Source organism: Rhinatrema bivittatum, chromosome 1 (assembly GCF_901001135.1).
Source record: "Rhinatrema bivittatum chromosome 1, aRhiBiv1.1, whole genome shotgun sequence".
Lineage (NCBI taxonomy): Eukaryota > Metazoa > Chordata > Amphibia > Gymnophiona > Rhinatrematidae > Rhinatrema > Rhinatrema bivittatum.
Window position 1 is genome coordinate 388137291 of NC_042615.1, and position 13091 is coordinate 388150381.

At 41.3% G+C, this 13091-nt stretch overlaps 1 protein-coding gene across 3 annotated transcripts in view; it reads right to left on the reverse strand.

Annotated features, from left to right (window-relative positions):
- GSR (glutathione-disulfide reductase) overlaps positions 1 to 13091 on the reverse strand; it is a 136695-nt gene that overhangs the window by 85748 nt on the left and 37856 nt on the right. For all 3 annotated transcript variants that reach the window (XM_029601607.1, XM_029601618.1, XM_029601598.1), the window contains 2 exons: positions 6360 to 6386; positions 3967 to 4055 (listed from right to left, as the gene is read on the reverse strand). In XM_029601607.1, coding sequence (XP_029457467.1) covers positions 3967 to 4055; positions 6360 to 6386 — 116 coding nt within the window. The remainder of the gene's footprint in view (positions 1 to 3966; positions 4056 to 6359; positions 6387 to 13091) is intronic.

The following is a 13091-nucleotide window of genomic DNA, read 5'->3' on the forward strand; positions in this document are numbered from 1 at the left end:
ATAAGTTCTTGGAGGAGGAAGTCCATTAACTGCTATTAATCAAGATGACTTAGGGAATGGCCTCTGCTATTACTGGCATCAGTAGCATGGGATCTTCTTGGTGTTTGGGTAATTGCCAGGTTCTTGTGGCCTGGTTTTGGCCTCTGTTGGAAACAGGATGCTGGGCTTGATGGACCCTTGGTCTGACCCAGCATGGCAATTTCTTATGTTCTTATAATTAATGACGAAAACCCTGACTAGGAACACTATTGGGGATGGACTGAGAGGACCCGGTGTCGAACATAGAAAAAAAAAAAAGGCAAAAGAAACGAAAGAGAAAGTTTTTCAAAAACAGGCTAAAAAGGCTAAAATTAGAGCTCACCAACCGCGATGCTGCAGCTCTGCGGAAAAAGAGAGACTGGAGAGGAACCCCAGTGTGGATGAGCGGTATTTAGCATGCTGGGCATTCTCAGTGTGCCAAGTCAAAGTTCTAGAAACTTTGACATAAGTTTTCCATGTCGGGGCTCCATCTGATGATGTCACCCATGTGTGAGGACTAATATCCTGCTTGTCCTCAGAGAAAATTATTTTTCACTCAATGCACAATTAAGTTCTGGAATTCATTGCCAAAGGATGTGGTTAAGGCAGTTAGTGTAGCTGGGTTTAAAAATGGTTTGGATAAGTTCCTGGAGGAGAAATCCATAAACTGCTATTAATCAAACCACTTCAGATGGTCCTGAACGCGACGGCCAGAATTCTGACAAACACCAACAAAAGAGAACATATCACCCCCATCCTATAGCACCTTCACTGGCTACCGATTAAATACAGGATTCACTTCAAAGCCCTTATGATGATACACAAGGCCCTGCACAACATCTCCCCTCTCAACCTAACATTTCATCTGCAGAAGCACGTCGCTAAGAGACTGATTAGAAGTACATACAAGAACACTCTACTCTCCCAACCGGCAAAAACCTCACTGAGGAAACGTGCTCTCTCCACTGCGGGTCCCCCACTCTGGAATTCGCTCCCTCCGGACCTGCGCCAAGAACCCTGCGCTATGACCTTCAAAAAGAAGCTAAAGACTTGGCTGTTCACCCAAGCATTCCCGGAGACCTAAGACCCGAGGAATACAATGACATTATAGTCCCTGATCCCCTATCTCCCTAGTACATACATTCTGAGTAGTACTATATCTCAGTTATTTTTCGCCTTTTATGTATCTTTAAGTTATTTAAGTTATTTACTGTTATTATGTTTCAATGTATTCTGCCCCCGAGGCAACAGTTTTAGTTCCTTGTAAACCGGTGTGATATGTATATTATACAGGAACATCGGTATATAAAAATAAAAAATAAAATAAATAAATAAATAATCAATAGGGAATAGTCACTGTTTGTTGCCAGCATTAGTAGCTTGGGATCTATTTAATGTTTGGGTACTTGCCAGGCACTTGTGACTTGATTGGTCACTATTGCAAACAGGATACTGTGCTTGATGGACGTTTGGTCTAAACCAGTATGGCATGTCTTATGTTCTTATGCTGTTCCATTACTCCTGGGGGAATTCTGCACAAAAACATTTCAAATTCTGTAATATTTTGTTTATTTGTTAAAATGTTTTGATCGCTTTGTGCTTGAGCTCTAAGCGATTTACATGCATTTGTCAAAATAACAACATAATCACTGTATTACTTTAAAATGTAATACAGCAGAAAAGTTAACATTCAAAGATGCAAAATTTTAATTTTTTATGCAGAATTTCCCCAGGAGTACTGTAAAATTACATCATAAGATCCAGCCCCTCCCTCTAGGCTTTAATCTCCCTAGCTCTCTCCTCCACATGCTCTCCTCCCCTCTTCATCCCCATCTTTATCTTTCCAACCCACCCCCTCTCTTACTCGACAGTTTAAACCTCCAGTTCTCTCATTCACCCCATATTCAAATAGCCTCCAGCTCACTCTTGTTCTCTCTTTTCCCAGGCTCAACATCCACCCCCAGCTCTCTCTCTTGCTCCCTTCCTCCCCCTACATTTGGCTTACTCCCCCCTCCCTCCCTCCCCCCATGCCAAGCTCAACAACCACCCCTTCAGTTCTTTCTCCACCCCAGTCTTCACACCCTCCCACCTCTCTCTCACCCAACTCCATCCCCCTACCTAAGGTTCAACACCAACCCCATAACTCTCTCCCCTTCCTCCCCCAGGCCAATATTCCCCCTTCCCTCCCACTCTTTCACAGTCTCCTCTGGGTTCCCTCCCTGCTCTGTCTTCCTCCCAGCACACTCTCTCCTTCCAGGCTTCTTTCCTCCAATCCACTAAACTCCCCTATCTTAATCTTCTATTATTAATGTTGGGAGGTGCTGCCCCTTTACCTCTGCCAGCCCTGATATCACCTCTGTCCCAGACTGCAAAGAGGAGAGGCTCTGGGACAGATTTAAGAAAAAACACCTCAGAAGGCCACTTTCCTGACCAGCTGCTTCATGGGAGATAGGAACCAGATGTCAGCACATGCAGTGGCAGAAGTTAGAGCCACGGTGGCAACTGTGAGTCTGGCAAGGCCAGAGAAGTGCAAGAATGGCAAGTGTAGGATCAAATTTAGTGGCAACAGCAGAGCAGTAAAGTTGCCGCCAGCCCAATCTGTTCTTTGCTGCTTCCACTGTGGAGCAGGGAGAGAAACAAACAGTCTCCTTCCTCCTTTGGCGAGTGCGGACCCAACTACTCACTTCCTCCCTTTTCTGACCGAGGTTGGCTGCTGCTCCTATGCCTGATTCTGAGTACAAAGTATAAAATTCTGCATTGCACAGAATTCCCTCAGGAGTATTCCATGAAAATAAATATTGCCTAGTTACTCCTGAGTTTCTACCTGCTTGGAGCCCCTAGAACTTCCTTTTTCACTGATAACTGCATGCTTCTTGTGTACTTTTATACCTTTGAATATCTCCATTATATCCCTCCTCTTCTACAACTTGACATCTCAATATCGCTATTAGATGCTCCTCATTTATTTAGGTCCTTGTCTCATTTCATAGGGATTTTGGCACAACTTCTGCACCATTTTGGTAGCTCTTCTGTGAAATGCCTGTCTCTTTGGAGGAACAGCCTCCAGAATATTCCAGAAGAGATCTCATCTATGATCTGTACAATAGCATTTTTTTTTGTTTTACTCATTATGCCTCTCCTGATACAACTTAGCATTCCTATGGCTCTGGCCACTGTCCTGTGTTTTACAATTTTGAGATCAGCAGATATGATCACTCAACAGGTCTCTGCTGTCCTGTTTGGTGCCCAGACCATCCCCCATTGTGTATTGCTCCGTTGGGTTTCTGCACTTCAAATGCATGATGCTATATTTTTTGCATTAATCTAGTTGCAAACACTTGTCCACTCTTCAAGCTTTGTTAAATCACTCGTATTTTATCTGCTCCATTAAGAGTGTCCATCTTGTTGCAGATCCTAACATCTGCTAAAGGGCAAAATCACCACACCAACCCCTCTATATATACTTGTGAAAAAGCTAAGCGAACATCCTCAGGACTGATTCCTGAGGCACTCCATTGATAGCCCATCCTTCCTTGGCATGAACTCCATTCATCTTAATCTTCTGTTGACCTTCAGTCAACCAGATTCTTCCTTTGAAACTTTCTATATTCTTGGTTTCAGTGCTAACACACTGGAAAGCCAAAACTAGGGATGGGCAAATGAGGCAGATGTCCAAGGCTCTAAACCTTGGGAGAAGAAAAAATGACTGAAATGCAAGCATCAGCTGGCAATGGATGAAGAGCCAGGTAGGGGGTGAGTAAGGTGAGGAGAAGGAGAAAGCACACCTGCCTAGTCTCCCACCAATGTTTGCTCCTCTCCGCCCCCTTCCCTTAATTGCAAATTTTAACTCTCTCACATTGACCTGGCTTTATGCTTTACAAACCAAAATGATTAAGAAAGCACACAGGTCCCAAGAGGAGCTTTGCTCCCGTAACATTTCACACTTACTTCCAGTGGAACTTCACATCGGAGGTGTGGAATCCGTAGTCGGCATGATCATGGAGATATTCAGAGTGCACGGCTGTGTTCCACATTACCTGTTTGAGAGCATCAGAGGATTACTGAGCCATGAATGGATGCAGCACGAACTCATTAAGTGTCATGAATATTGCCAGCTTTTCACAGTTTTTCCTCTCTGTTCTGGGTGACTGAAGATTTTTGTGTGCAACAAAACTTCTTCATTGTACAAGAAGCCTCATTTTCTTATTCATGACTCCAGCAATGTCCATTGTCCAGGGCTGGATTTAGGAATAAGCAAAGGCCTGTACCTGCTTTCTGATTTCCAGAGGATAAACCACTACCACCAGTCCTCTGCCTATGAATTCCGTAATCTTAAATCCAGTCCTGTTGGAGTCTACAACATGGATGATCCAAAACATCACAATCCATGTTCACAAACCTCGCTTAGAATATGAAGTTTATTTGAATGCTGTCACAGATCATAAGACCATGCAAGAAAAAGTCCACAGAAAACTGCTTCTTAAAAATACTTCATATAGTACTTGATATTGTGTGTCCTTTGATTAGAAAAAAAAACCAAAAAAACCACCCTGCAAAACACAAATCTCATTCATACAAAAGCAGCCTGTGAAGCTGCCACTACAACAAACAGCCACTTATTTTAAGATGGACATTCCATGTATTCCCCTACATAGAATCATATTTTGCCAGGAGAAGGCTTCATCAAGGAATCATGAGATGGAACCAACTGTCAATATAATAATTTCCAAACACAAGAGACAATTTAGATAGTTGCTACTAATGCTGCATTGTGCTCTGGCAGAGATTTAATTCACAACAGCTACATCGTAATCAAAGATATCAGCACGTAAACACAAAAATGTGTAACATACACAGATGTTCTTCAATAAACTGCAGTCATAACATGATACTCTTTCTAAGCAAGTAAACCACAATTACGGCCAGAGATTCAAGATATACCAGCTTTTAAACAGCAGAAAACAATATGGTCTCCCTGCTGGGTTGTATTAGATGATATGGAGCCCACAAGGCAACACCTGCTTCTACGTAAAACAAAAATATAAATGTTTAATAGCATGCAAGATGTATGCTATTGGAACCATCTTCCCACTGTGCAAAATTGTTCCCATGGAACGTGCAAACTAGTGCATAGGAGGACAGTGGATAAAAAGCTGATTATTCCCCACTCACATGCAGATTTCCTTCTTTGATTGCACAGCCATTGTAACAGTTACTGTGGCCACGCTAATATGCTTCATTGTGGTTTTGCAGTTGAATTAAAGCCTTCATGCACAGCGCAACATTTAGGCTGGTGGCATCTGATAGACCCAACCAATTTGTTGAGGGGAAGAGTCCGTTTTGTCAGAGAAGTCTTGTCCTCAAAAGCTCCTGCCTCAATAAAATGGTTGGGTCTGTCTGATGCAGTCAGCCTCTTTTTTGTTCTTCTTGCTACAGATTAGCACAGCTACTCCTCTAGAAACGTGACCTTTATCTTTTTTTTTTTAATATTTTTATGTTCTGTTTTTTGTAAACACTTCTTTCAAGTAACTGGCTTGTTACGGCAGTTACTACCCCAAACCAAATGTGCCTGATACTTCACTTTCCATGCATATCCAGCATGGTTCTCTCCTGCATCGGCATGGGAGAAAGACTGATACATCACGCATTTCCAGCATAGCTCTCTGCTTCAAGGGCAGGGGGGAAAAAAAAAAAAAAAAACCTGATGCTTCACGCATATCCTGCATAGCTTCAACGACAGGGGTGAAGAAAAAAAAGGATTCACAATCACAAAGCGAGGAGTAGCTGGCTTGTTACGGCGGTTACTACCCCAACCAAATGTGCCTGATACTTCACTTTCAATGCATATCCAGCATGGCTCTCTGCTTCTACAGCAGGGGAGAAGAAAAAAAAAAAAAAACCAACAAGAGCTGTACAACATAGTCTAGGTAAAACAAATAAGCATGGGTGTAGCTTGCTTATCGCGGCGGTTACTGCCCCTACTACCCCTAACTAATCAAGCTAGATATTTCACTTGCATGCAGCTCCATCACTGCTCTCTACATTAATGGTGGGGGTGGAAGGGGAATAGAACAAGGAGCTAAGAGTAACAGATAAGAATGAGAGAAAAAATGTGTGAGGCTTGCTGGGCAGACTGGATGGGCCATTCGGTCTTCTTCTGCCGTCATTTCTATGTTTCTATGTTTCTATGTTAAGTACTGTAGGAATTTTCATGCATGCACAGAACATCGGCACCACATAGTGTCTTGGCTCCTAAATCTGCAATGTTTCTGTGCTAGACGGAGCAGCCTTGGCGTGCAGCACAGTCCCAACATATCATTGAAGAGATGAAATGGAATTACCTTTTTTGGTACACATCCGACGTTCACCTGAAAAAGACAAAACAGTTACAATTATTAGGAAAAAAAAAAATTCCCTCCAAAAAAAAAATCTGTTTCGGACATAAAAATGTCTGCATCATCTTTGGCCTATAGATTCTGTATTTGGCTGAACTGTAGAACACAAGAAATGTATAAAAATTTACTTTCACCAAGTGTTTGAACTTATTTAAATACCAAAGCTGAATTAAATATCCATGGCAAATGGAGGAAAAGACCTCAGAACCCAGGCATACCTAGTTCATAGAACTTAAGAACATGCTCTATGTGATTCAGTCAGTCATCAGTCATAAAAACCTCCAACCTCCCTAAATTTTATTTCCAAGATTTTTAAAATTTTTTCTTTATATATAAAAAAATCATCTTAATTCACTGTCCATTGTACGTCTCAGAGTTTATTGTAATCCGCCGACATTGGCCAAGCGTTTCATCGACAAGGCTGCTTCAGGGCATCTATATTGCTTGCAAATTCAGCATCATTTACTCATGGAGCTAACCACCCTCTCCTCAGTTCCATCATCAGTGCCAACCTATGCATATTTGCAGACCCGAGCAACAAGTTATATTTGACTGCCCCACCATCCAAAATATCTTATGAACACTCCCTTATGTTCTAGCTTTGGTTCTGAATCTTTATTGCCACAGTTAAAGTAATAAGAAAACTGCAGAGCAAATCTTATGAGTGCTTTTTATTTGGTTTAGTGGGAAAATGTCAATATGTTTTTCCATTAATAGGCTAGATTCATAAGTTTTCTGGAAAAACATTTCTAGCTTTTATCTATCCTGAAAGTGCATGTCAAATCAGTAGTTCTTAACATTTTTTCTGTTGGGACACATGCATGACATACTAAACACATGGAGGCCAATATTCAGTAGGCTGTTTAGAGGATAAATTAGACTAAACAGCACGCTTCTGGCATTATTACCTACATAACGTTAGAAGTGTCCGGGGTCGCTAAGGAGAGCGATCCCAACACAAAGAAGAGGGGACCACTTTGGGAGGTAACGGATGGGTGAGAGGTTATTAGCCAGGGATAGGTGAGGGGGATGAGTGGGGAGAGGGCAGAGGAGGGACAGTTACATTATTTTTAGTGGGGAGGGAGGGAGAAGGCCCGGATTGGTGGTGATCACTGGATGAAAGTTTAACAATTTCCAATTTTTAAAGGTTTGGGCCAGCTTCTGGGGACAGCCAAGGGAGGAGGGAGTTCATACCTGTGGTGGGGGGATTGGGCATCAGGCCAGGAGGCCTGCAGCTCAGATCTTTTTTTTCCTAAGTTAGGCTACATACCTGGATATCTCTGAAGATATCTCTGAAGATACCTGGGTAAGTAGCAAGTTATCTGGCTACACAAGGCTGGATAACTTTAGGCTTGCTTCACAGCTGGATATGCCTGATATTTGGCTAGGTTAGCTGTATAATTCAACCCCTCCCTGGAATGACCCTGAAATGACCCTTTTTTATCCAACTAAATTCTAGCTACCCAGCTAGAATTTAGCCAGATAAGGGCTCAATATAGCCGGGTTAGCCATTTGGTCAGGTAACTATTATAAGAACATAAGAAAATAAGACTTGCCATACTGGATCAGACCAAAGGTCCATCAAGCCCAGTATCCTGTTCCAACAGTGGCCAATCCAGGGCTCAAATACCTGGCAGGATCCAAAGGGCTAGATAGATTCTAAGCTGCTTATCTCAAGAATAAGCAGTGGATTTCTGCAACTCTACCTTAATAATCATTAATGGGCTTTTCCTCCAGGAACTTGTCCAAACCTTTTTTTAAATACAGCTACACCAATAGCTTTCACCACATCCTCTGGCAATGAATTCCAAAGCTTAATTATGGGGCAGATTTTAAAACATACGTATGGGTGTAGATTTGTGCGCGCATCCCGGCGCGCACAAATGTATGCCCGATTTTATAACATCCGCGCGCATGATATAAAATCAGGAGTCGGCACGGGCAAGAGGGTGCACAATTGTGTACCTTGCGTGCGCTGAGCCACGCTGCCTTCCTCAGTTCCCTACCCCCCACCCCACCTTCCCTTCCCTCTCCCGCCCCCCAGCCCTAAGCTAAACCCCCCCTAAAAAGGTTATCTTACCTAGTTCCGCCTGCCTTGGGCAGGCACAAATTGCGCACCGGCCAATGGCCGGCCCACGATCTCAGGCACAGCAGCAAATGGCCGCTGTGCCTGGAGGCTCCGGCCCCACCCAGCCCCTTTTTTCAAGCCCCAGGACTTACACGCATCCCGGGGCTTTATGCACGCCGCCGGGCCTTTTGAAAATCTGCCCCTATGTGTTCAGCAAAAAAATTATTTTCTCTTATTAGTTTTAAACGTAGATTTATTCCTTGCTGCTCACTCCCAAGGATAAGTGGTGGCTTCCCTAGTTCTCCCTAGCTAATAGTGGCTTATGAACTTTTTTTCCCAGGAACTTTTATTTAGACATTTTATATATCGTCATCCCATGTATAGATCACAACAATTTACAAACTGACATTTCATAGTTACAACTCACAAACAAACAAAGATTGGTTACAGAGGTAGTATTCATAGGCAGGCATTAATGTCTATCAAGTGAAATTTTCTAGTACATATTAAAATTGATCTAGTACATGGTCAAACCTCTTTTAAACCTCACTATGTGCTAGATTCACTAAGGCTTTTCTCCCATTCTGTGACTACGGGAAAATGCCTTAATGAATCAGGCTCTGTGCTAGAAACCTTGACTATATCCTCCAGCAACAAATTCCACAGCTTAATTGTACATTGAGTGAAAAACTACTTGCTCTAATTTGTTTTCAATCCAGTATGAGTTAGTTGGAATGGTTTCATGGAGTATCCCTATTCCAAGTTTTAATTGAAAGGGTAAAATACTGTGCCCTATTTACTTGTTCTACCTCATTTATAAAAATTTATAGTATTCCTTCTCAGTCACCTCTTCTCCAAGCTGAAGAGTCCTATCCTTTTTAGCTTTTCTTCATAAGGGACTCATTTTTACCCTTTACCATTTTTGTTGCCTTGTTCTATATGCTTTTAATTTATTTATTTATTCTTATTTTTTGCTATTTCTAGCACAATCATTCAGCAAGGGTTATAATAAAACAATCATAAAATATCAAAACAAACAAAAATGTCATCACTAAAATCAATAACAAAACAACAATACAATAAAATCAATACTTAAATACTTTTATTTAAATAATGAAATACAGCACCATCATAACAAGAACACCACAAAGATAAAGCAGGAATAACCTAGATTAACAAATTACACTGTTTAACAAATTAAACCGTCAGACATAAGTTTGAGCAAATAAAACCACTTTCACTTTTTCCTAAAAATGAGATAATCCCTTTCAGCATTTACAGGGTAAACTATGTCAAATATTAGCCTAACTATTGAAAAAATATGAGCTCACATCTCTTATAATTTGTAATTTTGGAAGAAAGGAATAAAACGCATGCTGACCTTGCATGCCAGATGTTGATGCTTTGTGTCTTGCCAGTTTTTTTTCCATTGGAAAAATGCTTTTATATATATATATATATATATATGACTGATTACTACCTTTTCCCCATAATAACCTATGGAGCTAGACTACGTAAGTATTGAAGGAAGTATTCAAATGAGACAGGCTTGGGACTGAAGTATAGGCAAACCTTTTGGGTTTCTTATATTTAGTTTGCATTAAGGTCATTTTCCAAACATTTCCTTTTTCTTCAGCAGAAAGTAGCAATCAAGATGAAGTATCTGAAGCCAGCAAGCAAATTGGATAAACAGATGGCCATTACAATGCATGATTTTATGAATCAATGAAAGTATCTTAAACTGTGACTTCTGGTAGATCAGTAACCAATACAAGTCTTTCAGTTTAGGAGTAACCCATTGACTAAAATGCAATTCAGTAATGACCCTTGATACAGCATTTTGTATCAGCTGTAAGAATCTCTAAAGATACTTTGGCAAACCTAAATACAAAGAACTGCAATACTAAAGCTTGCATAACTATTCTAAAATCCTTCCAAGAAATATTTAAATGATCTTACCAGTTTTTAAAAAAAAAAAAGTTAAAAAGTAGCCTTAGCCATGGCCTTAAAAGATGAATTTTAAAAGCCCAGCATATGCCAAAATCAAGAGATGTGCATGCATGTAGAGTTTATGCGTGTCTGCCGTATTTTAAAAGTTGTCTACATGCGTGCATATCTCCCACATCTCACTCAGAACCAAAAAGGGATTTGGTATGGGCATGGGCGTTCCTGGGCAAAGTCAAGAGATGTGTGTGCAAATAGTTATGTGCTTGGGTGCACGCCAAGGTCTAGTGCCACGTAACTTTATTTCTGCTATGAAGGAGGTGTAAGTTTAAAAAACAATTTTAAAAAAGCCATTCCTGAGGGTTTTAAAGGGTCTGGGATAACTGGGGGAGTGCAGGCTATTAATCCAGGAGGAGTTTAGAGAATCTAGCTCTACACTGGTCAACCTGGAGGCCAAACTGGTGAAACTAGTTTTGGTGTGGACACGCGTTGGTTATAAAATTCCCTGACTTATGTGGCCAAAACCCAATTTGTGTGGTTGGGCATGCCTACTTGCAAACTTAGGCATGCACATATGTGCGCCAAGGCTATTTTATAATGTACATGTGTAAATGCACGAATGTTATAAAATTGCTGCGTCCCTGGACAAGAACCGAAGCACACACTTAAATGTGCACCCGTGTGCCTCTTTGAAAGTTACCATCCCTATCTGCGATTTTTTTTTTTTATTTATATTTTATTAGTTTTCAAATATTTATAACAAGGCATTCTTGTAAGGAAATACAGAAATAAAAAATCATGGAATTATACATACATCCACATGTATCACCAATACATATGCTAGAAATTACTTTAACTGCTTTTCATTGGAAAAAAGGAAGGAGAGAGACAAGGAAAATCAAAGGAAATTACATATCCACTTTAACTGCTGTATAGGCCTCAACTTACTATATACCCCTTTCTGCATGGATTATGTCCCCCCCTCCAGAAACTGCCTCAGCTGTTCGGGCATGAAAAAAATATATGTATTAACAGCATTCTTTACAACGCATTTGCAGGGAAGTCTTAAAAGGAAACTTGCCCCTTTGGCCAAAACCTCGGGGCGCATATTTATAAACATCTTCCTCCGCTGTTGGGTAGCCCTGGAGAGGTCTGGATAGAGCCTAACCTTGGCTCCCATAAAGGAAGTATTGATATTTTGAAAATATGCTTTCATCACCTGTGCCCTTTCTGGTTCGGAGAAAAAGGAAACAAAAAGAGAACTGGCCTTTCTATAACTTCCATATCTGTATTTTCTAGATACTCCGTTAAGTTTATTAAGTCAACCCTGTTCTCCCCAAGAGGTAATTGAGAAACATCTTTTTTAATAGGCAAAAACAAAAAACTTTCTTTAAGGAAGGCAACAATTCTTCAGGGATCTTTAGTATCTCGACCATGTATCTTTTAAAAGTCACCATTGCAGGTTCTCCCATTACTTTGGGAAAATTCACCACTCTTACGTTCATATGACGCAGATAATTTTCAATTGATTCAATTCTTCTTTGAGCTATTATTCGATCTTTCATAAGAGAGGTATTTAAATCTTGAACCTGTTTTACTTTAACAGAAATATCTTGAATAATCATAGCTTGTTCCTGGAATTTTTCTTTATGTTCTTTATCCACCAAATCCAGTCTTTTATCAATATTCCTCATCTGCTGAGACTGTTCTCTGACGGTCCGGGCATTTACCATCATTAGGTCCCATAGGGACTCTAATGTTATTTCCGCTGGTTTTTTAAACTCCCAGGGCACCAGAATATCAGTTCATACCCCCTCCCGTCGGGGCTGCATGCCCGAAGTTCCTGGCGAGTTGGCTCCCATATCCGGGTTTCCCCTCTCTGAGGTCTCTCATCCATTGTCCGGGAGGGAAAGTCCCAATAAACTTGTCCCAACTCCTGTAATATCGCTGGTTCCTCCACGCTGGGTTTGCCCAATCAAACTTGGATTGGCAATCGCAGTTCCAGCGATAGCAGCGAGAGGAGAGCTGCACAGCAGACCTCGAGGGTCAGGAGGGCTCAGAGTGACCTCGCCAGGCGAGAGTCCAGCTCCTCTCGGGACTTCGGCAGCGGCGTTTAGAGCCCCCACCCGAGTGCCTGGTATCGCAAAGTCGGTCATAAATCGCTGCCCTGACAGGCCAGGTAGGTCCAGAGGATAGACTCTGACTTTTCCCTTCCTCTTATGCGGCATTTTCAAGGTAAATTTTAACCAAAAGGATCGAAGGAAATGTTAGGATGCAGAGCAGCAGATTCAGCGTCCTACAGCAGCAGCCATCTTGACTCCTCCCCTGCCTCCTATCTGTGATTTTAATGTCAATTTTGAATCCAGACTCTTAAATTTCAGGAGAAATGTTTAAATTAAGATTTTCCACAACAAGAGGGGTCATATCAATTGCTACAGATTTACAAAGCCAGAGAATTTGTTTTCTGAGGTGGTTTAAAACTAACTTATTTAAAGCTAGCCAGCACCTTATCTTTTATATTATTTTTGAACATAAGATCATAAGAAATTGCCATACTGGGTCAGACCAAGAGTCCATCAAGCCCAACATCCTGTTTCCAACGGTGGCCAATCCAGGCTGCAAGTACCCAAACATTAAGTAGATCCCATGCTACTAATGCCAGTAAT